The 17,728-nt window shown below is 48.6% G+C and overlaps 4 protein-coding genes across 7 annotated transcripts; 1 reads left to right on the top strand and 3 right to left on the bottom strand.

Moving 5' to 3' along the window:
* Positions 1-3,590: 3,590 nt before the first annotated feature.
* On the bottom strand, positions 3,591-6,273 carry LOC120455002 (pre-mRNA-splicing factor 38B). Of its 4 annotated transcripts, none has more exons than XM_039640817.2 (6): positions 6,102-6,273; positions 5,882-6,034; positions 5,664-5,788; positions 5,432-5,567; positions 4,506-4,612; positions 3,591-4,423 (listed from the first exon to the last, which is right to left on the bottom strand). In XM_039640817.2, exons 1-6 carry the CDS (start codon positions 6,109-6,111, stop codon positions 3,734-3,736), a joined length of 1,221 nt encoding a protein of 406 aa, XP_039496751.1. In that variant the 5' UTR covers positions 6,112-6,273; the 3' UTR covers positions 3,591-3,733. The 4 variants fall into 4 exon arrangements, with proteins under 4 accessions (XP_039496751.1, XP_039496752.1, XP_039496753.1 ...); XM_039640820.2 differs by having other exon boundaries at positions 4,282-4,423; positions 4,495-4,612; positions 6,102-6,272; XM_039640818.2 differs by lacking the exons at positions 5,664-5,788; positions 5,882-6,034; positions 6,102-6,273 and having other exon boundaries at positions 5,422-5,559.
* Positions 6,274-6,586: 313 nt separating this feature from the next.
* Positions 6,587-8,828, top strand: LOC120455003 (N(G),N(G)-dimethylarginine dimethylaminohydrolase 1). Its single transcript, XM_039640821.1, has 5 exons — positions 6,587-6,740; positions 7,233-7,555; positions 7,624-7,721; positions 7,899-8,123; positions 8,227-8,828. The coding sequence occupies exons 1-5, from the start codon at positions 6,706-6,708 to the stop codon at positions 8,350-8,352; spliced, it is 807 nt and encodes a 268-aa protein (XP_039496755.1). The 5' UTR covers positions 6,587-6,705; the 3' UTR covers positions 8,353-8,828.
* A 75-nt stretch (positions 8,829-8,903) lies between these two features.
* Positions 8,904-15,269, bottom strand: LOC120455001 (adhesion G protein-coupled receptor A3). The gene is made up of 3 exons (XM_039640816.1): positions 14,710-15,269; positions 14,426-14,644; positions 8,904-14,360 (listed from the first exon to the last, which is right to left on the bottom strand). Exons 1-3 carry the CDS (start codon positions 15,108-15,110, stop codon positions 9,437-9,439), a joined length of 5,544 nt encoding a protein of 1,847 aa, XP_039496750.1. The 5' UTR covers positions 15,111-15,269; the 3' UTR covers positions 8,904-9,436.
* A 321-nt stretch (positions 15,270-15,590) lies between these two features.
* Positions 15,591-17,355, bottom strand: LOC120456679 (putative inositol monophosphatase 3). The gene is made up of 2 exons (XM_039643636.2): positions 16,467-17,355; positions 15,591-16,401 (listed from the first exon to the last, which is right to left on the bottom strand). Exons 1-2 carry the CDS (start codon positions 16,993-16,995, stop codon positions 15,863-15,865), a joined length of 1,068 nt encoding a protein of 355 aa, XP_039499570.1. The 5' UTR covers positions 16,996-17,355; the 3' UTR covers positions 15,591-15,862.
* Between the last annotated feature and the right edge of the window lie 373 nt (positions 17,356-17,728).

Raw genomic sequence — 17,728 nt, 5'->3', positions numbered from 1 at the left:
CAACGACCTACGTCAAAACTGATTGTAGTTGCAGAAATTCCGTTGCAAATTGCAAAATGTTTATGAGTTGCAATAATTACTATATATACATATACATATACATACGTACGTTATATAAGTAGGTGACAAAACCGTAAGTCGCATCCGCTTTCAAATTGTTCTGAGTAACTCTCCACAACATATTACCAAAAAAAAAGTAAGTAAAAAAAAGTGAAAAAAAAGGACCCATCAATAGGTTCATTGACTATACGCAGGTGATTATCTGGTTGAATTTTTGGTATGCCTGGTATCTTTATGATAAGCACGTGATTCACGCGAAATCCCCACCCACTCCACGGTGCCATGACGATGATGATGATGGCGATGATGATGATGATGATGATATGATGGCCGTATAATGTTTGTAACGACGATGGTGGGTGACCCACGGTGCGGCATCGCACTTTGTCCAAAACGCCAGCGGCTATGACGTCAGTAGTCGGCGCACAACGCAGACGCAACAGCCCAGACAGAGACGGCGAGATGGCGGACAGAGAGCGGGTGAGAGGGGGAGAAAGGGGGTCGGTTACCGAGTAGACAAGGGCGCGGTGATTACTCAACTCCCCGCCGCACCCCCAATGAATCCCGCCACCCTCCGCCCACCCTTTTGCGGTATAAATAACAAGGGGCAATTAAAAATGCATTTTTTTTTCTCCTTTTTTTTTGTATTGTTTTATGTGATTTTCTGTCGTTGGTTTTTATATTTTTTTTTGTTCTGTCTCTGTGTGCGTTGTTGTACCTTGGCGTTTTTCAGATGATTTCTTTTTTTGTATATTTTTTTTATATGTATATATATATATTATTTTTTTGTTGACTGACAAGACGCACGGACGCTAGTTTGCTGACGCTGATAGGCAACGGCGGAATGACGTGGTAACAGCTTAAAGTAATACACCCCCCAGCTCTTCTGCGGTTGTGAAATCAAAACCACTTTGGGTTAACACACCTGCGATCGAGATCGATATACGGCTAAGTTTTTGCGCTCGGCAATTACGTCAATGCATTTGACGAGAGACGCAGGTAGCAGCAGCAACAACAACAAAGAAATACATTAAAAAATGGGAAGTGTGGGGTGGGGGGAAAAAAAAAACACACAGAAAATAGGTAAGCGCTAATAAAAATAGTGAAGGATAATGACCAGTTGCATTCTCGCACTCTGCGATTGCCCCTACCCCCCGGAACGCCCGATCAATTTGCCCCACTGACCGAAATCGTGGTTCCGAAGCTCGGAAAGCTCACAAGAGCTCTGAAAGATCAGAGCTACCAGCTCGGCTTTTTTTTCTGATACATTCTAACAAGTAAGGAATCATTTGAAGGCGTCTATAAATTCATCAGAAAAATCTATCCCAAAAAGCACCGCATTTCCATGAAACAATTAGTAAACCTTATTTAAAACTATTTTTGATAGTCTAAAGGTAACTGCATCAACAAACGAAAATATTACTCATACGCCGCGTTGCCCACTGCGTATGAGTAATATACTTTTCAAATGAAACCATTTCACTATGCTAGAAAATCGACATCTTACTATTGCGCTATACAATTACTTAAAGCAAAACAAAAAAAATCGCCTTGAACAAGATTAGGTCGTATTTAAAAAAAAATTACTCATACGACATGTAAGCCAAATGTCATTATTTTACAATAGCAAACTGTTTATTAAAATGCGAGCTCATGTTTTTTCGGTATGAAACCTATAATGAGCTCGTAAAACTGAACAGAAACAGAAATAAACAGAAATATTAGCGATCTCAAATTGTTGCCTACTTGTTTAGGCAATAAAAGTATTTCCGAGAAATACGATCTTTATGGGCACATGATATTTATTTGGTAGCAAACTCAGGTAACTCAAATATTTTGTAACTAGCGCTATGCAATTAAAAATACATTTGCAATTTGACAAGCCAAAAAGCCCATATACATTCATGGGAACTACTGACTATAGTATCCTTTAGATATTTTCGCAAACTCTAGCTTCTTTTTGAAACGATTCCCGCTGAAAGCAGCTAAGCGGACAGCTCTGTTGCGAGCCAAGCTTCAGTTTTGAGAGAAGAGATAAGAGAGTATTGAGAAGAACGGAGAGCGGAGAAAAGGTGCTGGCCCAGCCATAAACTTTGCACATTTGCTTTCGGGCACTAATCATGTTTTATGGCCATAAGCACACACGCACACAGGTACACACACACACACAGACGCACACGCACTCGCAGACACACAAACACACACACATACACAAATACGCACACGCACACCCAGACAGCAGCCCGTTTTCCCAAAATGGTCAAAACGGGCCATTTGACGCGCGCATTCGCACACGCGTGAATTGTGTGCCGTTTACTGTTGTTCGCTCCATCCACTCAGGTTTGTTTTTTCTGCTTTTTTTCTGATATTTTCTGTTTTTTGTTGAAATTTTTTTTTGTTGTTGCCTGACATTGCTATGATATGATCGCAGTGGGACTGTGCATGTCTGTGTGCTGCTTTGGGCAAGGGGCTTGGGATTGGATTACGGCTCGGATTTGGTGGCTTAAGTGTACTCTCTTAATGGTGCTGGCACATGCTAATTATTATTACATTTTGGATACGCCGCTTTCTGTTTCTGGCTGCCCGGCGCTTTTTTGCTATTTTGCTTGTAACGGTCGGCGCGAGAGGCGGCGACAACTCGACGCAGGCGTTGCACACTAACTGAAATTTGAAATTCGAAATTCGGCCAGGAGGCTTGGCCGCCTCACCTGTCTCAGCTGTCGCACCTGACCGATCCGAACTGCCAATAATCTGCGCAGCACTGGCGATTATAATTCAATGCTCCGCTCAAAGCTCGAAAAACTTCCCGCCAAGCGAACTGCCTCAATCCGCTACCATCGCGTAATGATTACGAGGTTTAGAACAGAATACTTAACTTAAGATGGCGCCCGAACAGGGACCTCTCAATCTTCCCTTATTCCTTCTAAACACGCGATAGTTTTCGATGGTGGCACATAATGACTACATAAACTTGAAATAAGGAGATGGCCCTTCTTTTTTTTTGATGTTAATGAAGTTTATGGAAATCGTTGTCTGCTGGGTTGGAGTTTCCACGACGATCTTGGTTTGTCACCTGCAAATAATTTGCGCAGCACTGATGATTAAATTTCAACGAAAAGCTCTTACAAGCACAACTCCAATATCGGGCCAAGCATTTAAGCAAAAAACACTGCAAAACATTTGGAAGTCCTAGATTTTGATATATATTATATCGATTAGAATAACTGATGGATATTATGTTCTCTCTGGTCAAAAGTAAAAAATCCAATCTATCATTTCAAGCGTGCGCATTTCCTTTAAAGTTTCCAACTGCCCAAAGTATCAACAAAAATTTAAATAAACATTTTAAACAAATAATTTTTGACTTTATTTGCGTAAACACAACTTGGAAACTATTTTATCAGCGTAAGTGTAGTCACAAATTACAAAATATAGCCTTGCTGCTGTGTCTGCGTGTGATTGTGTCTAGATTTAGTGTTAGTTATGGGACGTTTTCGGGGCTTCGGAGAGTGTTTAACCTGAGTAAGAAGCGCAACTGACGACCGCGGCTTCCAAAGTGTAGATAGGGGATTGACAAATAAAAAAAAGTGTAGTACTATGTGGTGAAACAAAGTTAGTTAGTAACAGAACAACTTGAGAAGGAGCAGGCTTGTTTGGTGGGTAAAATCGGTCTTCACCGATGACGTCGCTCCCGCTCCCGCTCTTCATAGTGTTCGTTGTGCCGGCTCTTGCTGCTCCGCTCGTAGCCACCGCCGTCCCGCTTGCGCTCGTGGCGTTCGGAGCGGTGGCGACTTCGGCTGCGACTTCTGCTGCGGCTGCGCGAGCTTTGTCTATGCTTGTGCTTCTTCTTGTGCTTGCTGCGATGGCGATCGTAGTCCTTATCCTTATCCCGCTCACGATCTCTCTCCCTTTCCCGCTCGCCATAAGGCATCTGTGGTGGCAGCGGCGCCGGTGGGTAGTCCTCGTAGCCACCGCGACCACGGCCGTAGGACGAACCAGACGCGGCAGCATAGTAATCACGATCGTCATGATCGTTGCGGTAGTTATTCGGTGGTGGGTAGGCGTTGGATCGGGAGCCGGCATTTCCACCACCACGACCGCCGCTTCCACGCTCTACGCCGCCCTCCGGATACTCCTGGTAGTCCGCATCCTGACCAGCAGCACCAGGGCCACCACCAGTGCCCTGGCCCGCCGTCGACCGACCCGTGCACAACTGATTGACGGTCAGACCCTGCTCCCTGCAGTATTGCTCGATCCTCTTCTCGATCTGCTTCTGTATCGGCACGGGGATGCGCGGAAAGAGTGTGGAGAACCAGTCCAGCTTGGTCATAAACTGGTAAACCATCTGTCCGATGGTTAAGACCTGCAAATAGCTGAGTTAGTGCCAAGTTCTATCAACGGAGTGTTGGGGTTCGTGTGATTGGTGGCTCATACAGTTGACTCACCTGGCCGCCGCCCGCCTTCACGTCGATCTCCTCCTCGTCCTGCAGATAGTCCTCATACCAGTCATACAGGTCACTCGGCGGCTGTGTGTATCGCAAGTACATAAAGCCTGGGGCATGGAATAAAAATGAGACACATGGGATTAAAACAGCTTCAAGGAGTTGAACTTGTGGTTGGCCACAGGGGGAAATGAGTTTCATGGTAGAGTGGCTCGATTTGATTGACGGGAATATATTACTTCATTTGAAGCCTATTAATTTTTGAACAATTTGTGTTTTCAATTGGAGGGAAAGGTCATTCTGACAAAACAAGGAGTTTTCGTTTGATAAAATATAAAATAATGAACGTGGTATATAGCATTTAATCGAATTAAATAATTATGCATACAATTGCTAGGTAGAACTTAGCAAAATCATGCAAATAATCAACTGAGAATCAAAAGAACAAAATTAAGAGGTAAATTACCAAAGACTTCGACTTTGTCCTTTGATGTTGTGGAAAAGCAGGGATTGAAGATTGTAATTTAAGTCGAATAAGTTTGTATGGATTTGTGCATGCTTAATGAACTGTTCCGGGAATTGCAAAAACATGAATAATTGATAAATAATATTGTTTGCAAGTAGGGTAAAGATTACCTTCACAGGCAGATGTAAGGAGATGCTAGGTCCTCTTCTCGCAAAAGGCACAACTTGAAATCGAAAAGGAAACGTGATTGTTGTTCAATCCATAGAATACAGTCCACCAAGATTCTCTATTACAGTTTGCAACCGTCCAAATCGACCCACCCTTTTTTCTTTTTGTTTTTGTTCATTTTTGGGGTGATGTATGGTGTGGTTTGGTTTTGGTTTCGTTTTTTGGTGAGCTGAGGGAGCAGGAGCAAGCGACGGCATATGTGACGGCTGAACTCATGCGACTTACCAACACCTACCTAGTGCCCGGATGTAGGCCGAGTCTGTGTGATTGAGCAGTCCGTTGATCTGCTTCCGGGTCAGCCGCAGCGTGTATAGCTTGTAGAGCAGGCAATATGCCGTGGACACAATGCCGCCGGCGCCAACGCCTCGCACCTAGAAAGGATTTTGGATACCAAAAATGAGTACATACATTCAGACATTCCATAAAGCATCGCCAACGATTAGCGCTACATTTCATAAACCACTCACACCGCCGCACATGCCCGTCTGTCCGGACGTTTTGCGGGATCCGCGCTCCCACGGCTCCATGTGCTTCACCTGGTAGTAGATCTCGTCGACCACTTCATGGTAGGTTTTCAGTTTAAACAAATGTACTGCATTGGGTAGAAGCAAAAAAAAAACAAAAAAAAAAAAGGCGGGTAAGTGTGAAGGCTCACAACAGCAGGGGAGATAAGATATGAACGCACCTTTGAAGTAGCTGGAGCTCTGGATGTTGGCCAGGATCAGGGGATTCAGGTTCATCGAGTTCTCGTTGCCCCAAAAAGGCAGCGTGTTGTGCTGCTTGCCCACGCCGGCCTTCTTGCCACCGCCGCCGCCGGCCGAAGATGACGCCGAATAATCTGCACGAGACAAGACGCCGCCATCAGTGATACGCTCGCGGGGATTGGATCCACCGTTTGCACTTACCTTCGTCCATGCCTACTGCTCTTTCACGATTGGGCGCATCAATTTCACGGCTGCCGTAGGATTGTGCGCGCGGGAAAACGCGGAAAATGCACGCACAATTTGCAATTTACATGCGAGAAAATGCCCAAATTGGCGATGTGTATGCGTTAGCAGTCGTTATCGGAAGCGTTATCGATAACGCTAGAGCGGGCTACTTTTAAGGTCACTTCTGCGTTCGTGATCGTTCACCTAGAGTCACGTTTTTAAATTTATATATAGATACATATAATTATATAAATTTATAACTAATTATGGAAACATATTTGGTTTCCTGAATATATATATTTATAATTTGTAATCATCTAATAATTTTGTGTGTAATGCTACATTTGAAAAGCAAATAGTGTAACTTTCTCTTACCAATTTGTACAAAAACTTTGAAATATTTCCAGCGACTTGCAGAGTGACCAGAGCGGCAAAAGAATTGCCTTTATTGGCATTCTCGCAACGAGGTCACACTAAGCCCAACTGAATCCAATCCGAATTCCCATCTTCGCATCCGCAACTGCATCTGCATCTGCATTCCGCCGCCGAGGACGTGCACCCAGTGGCCAATCCGCCGACCATGTCGCCCAAGTACACACATGCGATTGTGGCCAGGTGAGTGGAGTCCAGTTCCGCTGGAGCTCGGCAATTGGCGAATCCGGAGGAGGGAGTGCCCCAGTGGCGCGAAATTAGGTCACCCAACCAACCGTTCGTGGGTACACATGCCAGTGGGTGGGGCTGCACCTTCCAAGCCGCCCATTCCCTAGATCCTGTATTGGATGTATTCAACACTATCTGCTCTCGATATATCCATACTATGTGCTGCTCATCCAAATGTAAACTGTATAGTTTATGTTACTGTTTTATTGGACCTATTGACTATTGACTTCTCTTACAATCTGCACACTCTTTCCTATTTACAATGAATTAAGATTCCCACAATATTTAAGCAATGCTTAAGCAAAATGTTAAAGAATTGTAATTAATAACTTCCTTGCCAAGCAATACTTCTACAAGGAGTTCCCCACTTAATCGCTTATCCACTCAGACGCTCTTGTCATCTCGCCGCAACTAATAGATCCATTGTTGACCGCTTTAAATCCGCAGAATCTCCGATGCCCTGCTGGAGAACGGGGAGTTCGACGTGCAGCTGGCCAAGCAGCAGCACGAGCAGTACTGCACACTCTTGAGGAGCATTGGCCTGGATGTGATCGAACTGCCTCCGGATGACCAGCTGCCCGAGGGCGTCTTCGTCGAGAACAGTGCCGTCATCTGCAATGGGGTGGCCCTGATCGGAAGATCGGAGCATGCCAAGCGACGTCGCGAGGCCGAGAGCATGGCCATTATCCTCAAAAAGGAGCTGGACATTCCGGTCATCGAGATCGAGGATCCGCATGCTCAGCTCGATGGTGGCGATGTGCTTTTCACGGGTATATATTATAAAAAAATATCCTATTTCCTTTCCAATATTTAATAAGCATTGTGTTGATTACATTAGGTCGCGAATTCTTCATTGGCATCTCCAGTTTTACGAACGAGGAGGGCGCCCGGGCGGTGGCCATGGCCTATCCCGAATATCCAGTGACGCCGATTCGGGTATTGTTAAAATATAACTATAACTATAAGAAGCTTTGTAGACTATCCATAAGGATAGCTATTTAAATCAGTAACCATCTGTGAGCAGATCTTTTGGATTGTCTATTAAGCACGTTCCCATTTATATATGTATAATATATGCTGCAAGCACTCATTCAATCAATTCCATTCATTCAGGTCAACGGCACCAAGAGGCTGAAGTACTATGTGACCATGGCGGGACCGGATGTGCTGTGTGTGAGCAGTAGCCCCACCTGCCAGGAGATCGTGAAGCGGATGGAGCGGGAGGCCAGCTTCACCTATCAGAAGTTGACATTGCCCGAGGAGAGTGCGGCCAATATGCTGTACATCAACGGAACGATCGTACACAGATCGCCGACGGAAATTCCAGAAGCCTACAAGGTCAGCATTCATTCGGTCATTTGGTCATTTGGTCATTCGGCCAACCCCTTTCTAATTAGACCCCATGCTAATTGATATCATTGTGTCATTGTTTTTCGCGCAGACTTTAAAAGAGAAAATCGACATTCCAACACGCAACATAAATATTAGTGAATTTAGCCAATATTCCAGTGGTCTGACCTCGTCGTGTTTGTTGCTGCGACGCTGGAAGTCCATACGGAGCTTGTGAATCTCTGGGAGCCGAGAGGTTCACCTGACCGGAGTGAGAAGCATTGCCATGAGAACCATGCACAACAGGCCCAGGGAGCAGGATGCATGCATACCCTGCTCTGTCCAGGCATCAGCAATATCGTATTATCTTATTATAGTTTATACACATCTCTTGTTATTGTTACAAATTAAGATTAAACCTTTAACGCTAATCAAACCGATCGTCGCAGTGATGGCGGTGATGTTACTCGCCAGACCATTGTTACCATTATATGTTGTGTAATTTAATCAGAGCTGGAAAGTATCATCATCGTCGTCCAGATGCTCGGCATTCCTCACTCACACTCCATGACGATGTTGAACGGATATCATTGTATTAATATGGTAGAATTGCTATTATGAATTGTATCTACTTTACAAGTAGTTTGTTGAATGTGTTCACTGTCTGTCCTCGAAATAAATGCAACATTTGTAATCTCTTTATAAACATGAAAATGCCCCTGAATGTTTGAGTTATCATTGGGAAAGGTTACACATAAATATATGTCTGTTAAACAAAACGCCAGTTACTTTAAGTGAACATTTCATTTATTTATATCTAAATATAAACTTAGCCTACATTTAAATGCATTTTGCTTTATCAGAATTTAAAACTTATTCAAATGAGTGTAGGACTTCGGGTGGGGGTGCGGTGATTTGTTAGAATGATTTTAATGAATGATCAATAGCCAAAGGACCAGCTAGTGGACTCTGGTTGGATGAAGCTTTCTCCGGTGAATGTGAAACTTGGTGATCTTTGTGGAGTAATACTAGTCATAATAAATAGGGAGTCCTTACTATAATTACAAGTTCAGTTAGCTGGGTTGCGAGTGGGCGAACTTAAATATAAGCACTTTGGATATATATTATATATATATATATATATCGGCTAGTGTCAGTGGGTTGGGTACATAACTTGGTACTGAAATACTTTGGAACTGGCACGTGAATCTTTCGGATTGCCGGCCAAGCGGGGAGGCGGGTGGATTGGTTGGTTGGGCTGTTATACATCTTGTATATATACTCTATATACAACTAACTAGGTGTGGGCTGGGTAGGCCGAGCTAGCTGGGAAAGGGGCGTGGCTCGATGGCCGCCCTAGGATCGATGTACGAGATCACGCTGCTCTGGCTGCTGTCGTCCTCTATCGTCTCGTTGAGATTTTCGTTGTGTGAATTGCTCAGTGGCTTCGCATCCATCTCCATCTCCATCTCCTTCTCACGATCGCGCTCTCTTTCTCTTTCGAAACGCTCGACGGCCTCCTGTTTGTTCCTCAAGGGACTGCGGCATTTGATGGCCTCGTACAGCTCGTCAATGGAGGTGTCCTGGTCATGATCGTGATGGTGGTCCTGCTCGCCCTCTCCTGTCACCCGCTCGCCTCCCGTGGCGGCCACAAACTCATCGTCGAACTCGTTGAGCACATCCACATCAGCATCGCTGGCATTGGAGGATTGATAGCAGCGGAAATCATCGGTTAGCGTCAGATTCAGGTCGTTGTCCGCCTGGGGTGCATACAGTCCATGACTACGGATGCTGATCTCCGAGTTTTGGTAGTTCAGATCGCTCTCGTTCGTCGGACTGCCGGAGAGCAGGCGACCATCATCCTCCGTGTCCACCGTTGCCGCCGGATGATGGCCCTTCAGCTGACTGAGATTGCTGCTGGAGCAGGAGTAGATCTGACGCAACTGCTGCTCCTCCAGTGTGCTGGCCTCGTTGACCGACAGCTGGCTGGACTCCTGCTGGTCGCCCAGGTTATCCAATCCTGGCGCGTTGGCACCAGCGCCACCACCACCACCAGCCAGCATTTCACTGATATTATTCAGTGACTTGGACTGCTGCTGCTGACTGAAGCGGATGAGGACACTGGGAAAGTCGTCGTCCAGCTGGATGCTGTTGCTGGTGGTAACCTGCAGCGAGTTGGACACGTATATCTCGTGCTTCTGGAGGAGCGGCTCTTCCAGGCTGACCTCCGGCAAGCCCAAGCTATTCATGGCCTCCAAGCTGGGCTGTTTGACGGGCGTGGAACTCATGGGTTGATGGGATGATCCTCGATTTCGGAACAGGCTGCTCATACCGCTGGCTGGTGGCAATGTATTGGCATACAATGGAGCATGTTCGTCCAGTGAACTGGCGTCTTCCTCCTCCAGCTCATGCTCCGGTTCCTCCATCGTTGCCGGCGCCTGAGCATGATGCTCCTCCTCCTCCTCCTCTTCGTCGTCGTCCAGCTCGTGCAGCGTTTCATCCAACAGTGATGGTGTTCTAGTGCGTCCATTGGCTCTCAGTTTGATCACCTCATGCTGGGGTGTCAACGTCTCCGGGATGTTCGTGTAGATATTGGCCTGCATGATCTTGGACGCCGACGAGGCGCTGGCGGGCACAAAGCGCTTAAACTGCATAGAATCCCCGCCAGAACTCATACCGCCCATATTGCCGTGTTCCTTGGGAGCTCCAGCCATGGGCGAGCCCTGATTCTTGTAGTGCAGATTGGTGTTATTTATCTTGCTGCCGCCGGCCAGCATTGTCATGGCATTGTGGTGCCTACTGTACAGCTGCTCCGAGCTGGCATCGCTCAAGCTGTGCTGGCTGTGGAGCTGCATTTGCATTTGCATCTGCAGCTGCATCTGCGGCATTGTCTGCCGCTGCAGCTCGAAGTTGTTCCGCTTGGCCAGGCGCTTCTGCTTCTTGAAGAACTTTCGGGCCACGTTTATCTGATTGGGATTGTAGAAGATCTCCGCCGAAGGTATGAGATCGTGACTGGAACCATGGAGCAGGGCATTCAGACTGTGCGGCGGCACCGGTGCTCCAACTGAGCCAGCAACTCCACCAGCTGCTGCACCACCTCCACCTGCTGTCTGCTGACCGCCGCTGGTGTTGTTGATTATAGTTACGCCGCCAGCTCCGTTGGCCTGAAGCAGTTGCTCCTGCTGACTCCTCGTTTGACTGCGCGTCTGGCTGCGCATGCTCCGCGAACACTGGCTATTCGAACGCGAACCCGCCGAGTTGTTGGCCTCGTACAGGCTGCCGGGTCCGGGATTCGCCTTATAGGCTACAATCGAGTTGCTAATCATTGCCGTGCCGGGTCCAGGCATCATGCTCGATGGGTGAGCACCCCTCGCCTGGCTGCCATTGTTGTAGGTTACCAGTTTGGCCGGCATGCTGCGTCCGTCTCGTCCCTGCGACCAAGCCTGGCGCGCATCGTTTCTGCTCAGGTTGTAGAAGATCAGCAGGAAAATGCCCAGCACCGAACAGCAGCCGGCGAAGGATAGCACATACAGCTCCTGGCCACCATTCACATAAGCAGCGGCCGATAACCAGGCGCCGGCATACAGAACGAGGAAGATGAAGTGACCACGCAAATGCGAGAGATTCGAGCGTTCAAAGTCGTCGACAATGCTGCTCAGAGGATTGCTAAGCGTGCTGTACTGCTCCTGCATGTGATCCTGCTCCTTGCGACCACCATGATTGCCAGAGCCGGCACCGACCGCCGCTGTGGTGGCACTGCCATTCGCATCCAACCAATCCAGATCGATGTGCTCCGTTGCCTGGGTATTGTTGTCCGAATACTGACGATTCTGCTGCTGTTGCATCTGCAGTTGCAGCACATTCACCGCCTGCTGACTCAGCTGATAATAGATGCACAGTGCCAGGATGCCGCAGAAGATCACAAGAATTACGGCCGGCACCAGCAGTGCATTCAATGTGGTGGAACTGTGCAGGAAACAAAAGTCATAGGAGGCGTACTCCGACAGATTCACGGCACTGCTGATGCCGCAGATGAGTAGGGCAATGCCCCAGCCCACCAGGTAGATGCCCAGAATGGGTTTACGCTCGCGCTCCCTCTGCGGCTCCATATCCTGACCGGCGCATTGTCCCTGGCCGGATGTTGTCGTCTTGGTCAGTCGCTTGTACATGCTACTCAGGCTCACGCAAACCCACAGCAGTACGCACAGGCCGAGGTAGTGCATCAGCAAGCCCAGCAGACGGCACTGCGGCTGGCTGGCCGTCTGGTAGATGCCCAGCGAGAAGGCCAGAGCCAGTGCACCCAGGGCCAACCAGGTGTTGACCAGCGCATGGCGCTGCACCCTGTTGATGCGCACAGCTCTGCCGAATACAGCAAAGGTCACCGCATTGAAGGCGCAGCAGGCGAACAGTAGACCGCATCCCGCATAGACTGCAGCTGGTGGATGTCGGAAACGTGCGCCCGACTCCTCGCTGCGGAAATCGTTCAGATACCGGCTCCTCTGCAGCAGGCCATAATAGCCAGTGCGACTGCAACTGAACATGACCAGAGTGCGATGCTGGTAGTGCTGTTGGCAAACGCTCGTCTCCCACCGCTGCTCCTCCGCGTCCCACCAGGCGGGCTGCGGCGCACTCAGTGGATTGTGATACGGGTGCGCTCGGAGCATCACTGTAACTCTTTGCTGGTACACATCCGCCTCCGGATCCAGTTCGTTATCGGCCCTAAACTGCAGGGCCTCACCTTCGCTGCTGTACGCCAGTATGCCTATGATGGCGGAAGACAGGGATTCATTGTGGCTTCCTCGCAGATTTGGCAACAGTTTCCCATTCCTGTGCAGCGAGATCATCAAGCGGAGACTGCGAATGGCCGATGTAGTCGGCGATGTGGTTGAGCTATTGCCAATCACGCTGTAGGGCAGCTGGATTGCGGCATCGATATCGCCATGCTCATACATCGGTATCGTATCGTTGGCACTGTTGCACTGAAAGCCCCGCGGACTTTGCTCCAGCCAAACGCACGAGAGGCTCACGAAGGCATCCAAGCTGATGTTAAAGAACTCGACGAACAGGTTGCGTTGCTGCGCGAGCGATCCACGCCAGGGCATCATCTCCGCCGGCAGCGGTTCCGCCTGCGTGCTGGCCAGCGCCAGGCGCATAGCCGAGGATTCCACGACGTGAAGCAGCCGCTGACCAGTTCCCTGCTCGGATTGTGCGGCGCGAAAGAGATGCGCGGGTAGGTTAAGCAGTTGCGAAACAATGTCCATTAGCAGATGACTTATCTCTTGCTGCTGCTGCGGCTGCTCCAATTGATCCAAGTACTTGACCAACGTGCGTGCAATGTACTCCAAGTCCATGGGATCTCGTATGCGATTCAGCTGCGTCTGCGCCTGCGTAAAGTTGTGCAAACGTCGTGCAATCTCCAGAGCATTCTGACCCTTCGTCAGCGTCAGATTCACCTTGGCAAACTGCTCCAGTATGCGAGTCGTCTCGCTGACGTACACACAACTTTCCGTATCCAAGTTGAGCCACTCACCCGACGGTCCGCACTCATGCGAAGCTTGCCGAGCTTGCGTCGCATCGCTGGGCTCCTCAACGCACTCCTGCAGCACGGTCTCGCCCCGCATCGTCCTGGGCCAGTGGTAGGTGCCCTTGTTGGTGTGCACCACACGTGCCTCGCAGTAGAGTGTACCCTTGGCAACCACATGCAGAACGATGGCCTGCGACAGATTCGCCTGCTGGCTGCGCAGCGTACAATCCCACATGCCTGTGTGATTCTGGGTTAGGCTGGCAATGCGCAGTATCGACTGCAGGATGCCCGAGTCGGTGGAATGGCGCGTCTCCAGGTTGACATCACCAAAGACCTTGGTGGGATCCTGGTAAATAATATCCTCGGTGGAGTTTTTCGCTCGTATCTTTTCCGACCAACCCCAGAACACATAGGCCTTTGTGGGCAGATCCTCGCTCTCCCTGGGCACACCGATGGCAACGCGTGGTGCGTGGCACTTTAGCTGCAGTTCATCGCCCTCAAAGGCCACCTGATTCTGGCTGGGAATCAGCTCGAGCAACGGTTGCAGCAGCGTCTCACAATGGAAATCCTTTCCCACGCGCAGTTTCTTCAGCGGCATACCTCGAAAGTTGCCGGGCGATTCGCATTTTGGAGGCGGCTGCAGGCGCACTTCGCGGCTGCTCGACCAGGCAATCAACCATATCAAACCGCAATCGCAGGCCAGTGGATTTCCAGACAGATCGCTGTAAGAAGGGTAAATCAAATTTGACTGTCTTCTAAGGATTCGGGGATAGATATTCCAACTTACAGCAACTTAAGCTTGGGCATTTGATCGAAGGTGCCCTCATAGATGTGGCTAATGGCATTGCCGGCCAGCTTCAGCTTCTCCACATGCGCCAGACTATCGCCGAAGGTGTCCTTGTCCAGTTCGGTCAGCAGATTGAACGACAGATCCAGGCGCTTGAGTTCCGTAAAGTTCCTGAAATCCTCGGCGGTAATCAGTGCAATCGCATTCTTGCTGGCATTGCTATAAGAAAAAGTGAGTTTTATTCATTTCGAAGGAACGCAAGTGGAAGCTATCGAGTCACTTACATGCTGACTATGCTGGTCACATCCTCTCCAAAGTCCAGCTCCCGCCAGTTGGTTAGCTGCTGCTCATCGCAGCGTATCTTTAGGCTGTGTACGTTTTCCGCTGTACTTCGGCAGCTGCATTTCCGTGGGCAAGATGACGCCGCTCCTGGGCCCGTGGCGATGCCCGCTTCTGGATTTTGGGACAGCTCCGTATCTGAATGCGTTTGCACCGCCTGGCCCCCCTCTGCTGCAGTTGACGTCGCGGTCGCCGTCGCTGTCGACGTTGGCGTCAGATTTAGGAAGAACAGCAACAACAGCAGCAGCAACGGAAGAAGGGGGAGGGGCAGCGGTGAACTGCTTGCTAAAGGAGGAGGAGGAGAAGGGGGACGATCTCCACGCCCCTCTTTCGTTTGGCCGCCCATTTGGATCGATGCGATTGATTACATGCCGGGCGCGGGTAGCGCACATTTAATTAACAATTACCAATTTGAGCAAACGCATTATAAACAACAACAATAATACACTGCGCTTTTTTTTAGTTTATCCAAAAAATTGCTACGCTCAGTGTGACCGTTGAACGAGCGATAAATAATACCGCCCGGTTGTCAAAAATACCGAAAATACAATGGTTCTCGATCATTTACAGCACTGGCGGTATATCGATAGTTGGGCTTAGTAGCTGGTGTGGTTCGTTACCTGGCTAGTTATGGAGCAGAACTCGACTATTTAAAAAATTAATTAAAATAAATAAAATTAAACAAGTTATGAATATTCCTAAACTTTGCAATCGGTTAATGATCTCTCTCTTACTTAAGCTAGTTAATTGGCTTAATTAGGCATACATTTTAGACTCACTTAACTTGAAAGCCTACACCCATTTAATGTTACGAAAAGGGCGTGTGTTCAATTTAAAATAAGTTTATTTAGAGCCAACTGGGCGGTTTGGTTTGGTCCGGGTTCATGACCCCGTCGAGCCGCCGCACAACCAACGTAATTATGCAAAAAAAAAAACGAAGCAGACGCACAAACACTGAGGTTACGAAAAACAGGTTTTCTTCTTTAAAACTTAGAGCTATTTTTGAATGCTGCCTAAACGTTCAGTGAGGGGGAATGGTGGTTTCCTCTGGAAGGGGTAGAATCTAGGGGAGCTAGGGTTCTAAGAGCTGGCCCACCTCTACGCCAGCTTGCCATTGTGCGCCTCGCGATATTTGGACAGCTTGTCCATGTACTCGTCGTGCTGCTCCAAGGTGGCTAGCAGACCCTCCGTATTGACTGGCGATTCCTCTGGTCCGTAGTTAATCAACTGATCGTTCAGCGTGGTCATTGTGCCGCCCAACGCGTGCAGAATGGCATCGCCGGCACAAATGTCCCACTTCTTGATCTTGGACGTGTGCAGATAGGCAGTGGCATTGTTGGCCACCACCTGGAGCACCTTGTAGCCAGCACCCGCCGCCGTCAGCAGGCTGACATTATCGCCAAAGATGCCCCTCGCCAGATCCTTGGCTCCCGCCGTATGGGATCGCGACACTGTGATGATGGGCGCCGGATTGTTGGGCGAATGCTGCGGATGCAGATTGGACAGGTACTCGGACATCGAGTTGCCCACCCACGCCCACGCTGTTTGCCCATTGAAAGGGCTGTGGATCACACCGATGATGGGCCTGCCGGCCACCGCCACGCACACCATGGTGGTCACGTACTCGTACAACTCCTCTGTGGATTCAAAAAAGAACATTTAGCTCCAGAAAAAATAAATATCTAGAGAAAGACATCCTCACCGGTGAACTCCTTGGTGGCATCCAGAGGATCAACCCAAACAGTGACATCCTGGGCATTGACGGTCACATCCGGAATCTGTGCGGTTTCGTGCAGGACCGTCGGATCCAGATCATAGCCGTGCGCCTGTTTGCAGTGCTCCTTGTCCTCCTCGGAGAAGATTTGTACGCGGGGAAAGATTCGCTGGAGGCCCTGTTTCATCACACAATGCGACCTGCCGTCGGCATCCGTGAACGGATCATTGACGCCCTCGTCCGTCTTGCCCTTGCTGCGCTCCTTCAGCTTGCGACTCCGGGCCACGTCCAGAACCTCGAGCCCGCCACGCTGTGCGGCCTGTATGGCGGCAATGAGCATCTTGCGGAGATTGACGCGGCTGGGATTCTCACTTCTAAGCATGCCGTAGATTGCCGGTCGCTCTTCCTGGTGGAAATTGAGAAAGTAGACCAGGACAATGGTCAGCAGGATGGCCACAATGGTGGCCGGCAGCCGGTTGATGCGAATGGAGCGTCCGTTCATCTTGGCCTCGCTCATGGATCGCCAAATTGCTATTTATTTTATCTACGTTATACTAGTATTCTATATATTCTATTTATGCGTGTATCAGTGTGCTGTCGTGTTTGCCAGATCACCACATTGAGATCAACCAGATGCTATCTTGAAAAAACCCTCGCAAGAACTGAAACGAAAAACACTTGATGGCGCGTCGGTGGGTGAGGACGGCGGGGGCGGGGGCACAGGTGTTTCTTTCAGCTCTTTTGTGGAGCAGGGGGGGAGCACAGGTGAGCTATGCTCGGTGCCGATCTATTCTATTCAACGTCCACGTTGCGCGTTTTTCCCCCAAAAACAGCCCCAAACAAAACCAAACAATAACAAACTAGAGTTGGAACTGAATCGATAAGCAGTATCGATACAATCCGAACAGAAAAGGTTTTTGTAGCTCAATAATTGCAAAGATCAGTGGTTTTACATTAATTACGTAAATAATATAATAACATTCAAAGCATGGATTCGAATAGCTTGACCCCAACTTAGTCAAAAAATATCGATTGCCATCATCGATATATAATACGAAATTAGCAGTCAGTGTGACCGGCAAAATGATGGTACCAAGTGATACATAGCTTATACAGTGCACTTTCAATGCAATCAATTATATTGGAAATACGACATGATGCTTTTAATTAGGTTTGACAACTAAAAAGAAATCCACCAGCCGCGCTACTGCAATAGTAATCGATTAGTCAAGAACAACATCGATGTTTCT

Source organism: Drosophila santomea, chromosome X (genome assembly GCF_016746245.2).
Source record: "Drosophila santomea strain STO CAGO 1482 chromosome X, Prin_Dsan_1.1, whole genome shotgun sequence".
NCBI classification, from domain to species: Eukaryota; Metazoa; Arthropoda; class Insecta; order Diptera; family Drosophilidae; genus Drosophila; species Drosophila santomea.
Note: the sequence above shows the minus strand (reverse complement) of the source record. Positions and strands in the feature narration are given on the sequence as shown.

Bases quoted from the DNA above. Each gene is read 5' to 3' on its own strand.
- LOC120455001 (XM_039640816.1), bottom strand. From the start codon at position 15,110: ATGGGCGGCCAAACGAAAGAGGGGCGTGGAGATCGTCCCCCTTCTCCT. The intron at 14,645-14,709 runs GTAAGTGACTCG...TTTTTCTTATAG, and splicing joins GTGACCAGCATAGTCAGCAT to CAATGCCAGCAAGAATGCGA. The intron at 14,361-14,425 runs GTAAGTTGGAAT...CCCTTCTTACAG, and splicing joins ATGCCCAAGCTTAAGTTGCT to CGATCTGTCTGGAAATCCAC.
- LOC120455002 (XM_039640817.2), bottom strand. The intron at 5,568-5,663 runs GTGAGTGGTTTA...AATCCTTTCTAG, and splicing joins AGACGGGCATGTGCGGCGGT to GTGCGAGGCGTTGGCGCCGG. The intron at 4,613-5,431 runs GTAGGTGTTGGT...TCCATGCCCCAG, and splicing joins GGCCTACATCCGGGCACTAG to GCTTTATGTACTTGCGATAC.
- LOC120455003 (XM_039640821.1), top strand. From the start codon at position 6,706: ATGTCGCCCAAGTACACACATGCGATTGTGGCCAG. The intron at 7,556-7,623 runs GTATATATTATA...TGATTACATTAG, and splicing joins TGGCGATGTGCTTTTCACGG to GTCGCGAATTCTTCATTGGC. The intron at 7,722-7,898 runs GTATTGTTAAAA...CCATTCATTCAG, and splicing joins ATCCAGTGACGCCGATTCGG to GTCAACGGCACCAAGAGGCT.
- LOC120456679 (XM_039643636.2), bottom strand. From the start codon at position 16,995: ATGAGCGAGGCCAAGATGAACGGACGCTCCATTCGCATCAACCGGCTG. The intron at 16,402-16,466 runs GTGAGGATGTCT...TTGAATCCACAG, and splicing joins TGCCACCAAGGAGTTCACCG to AGGAGTTGTACGAGTACGTG.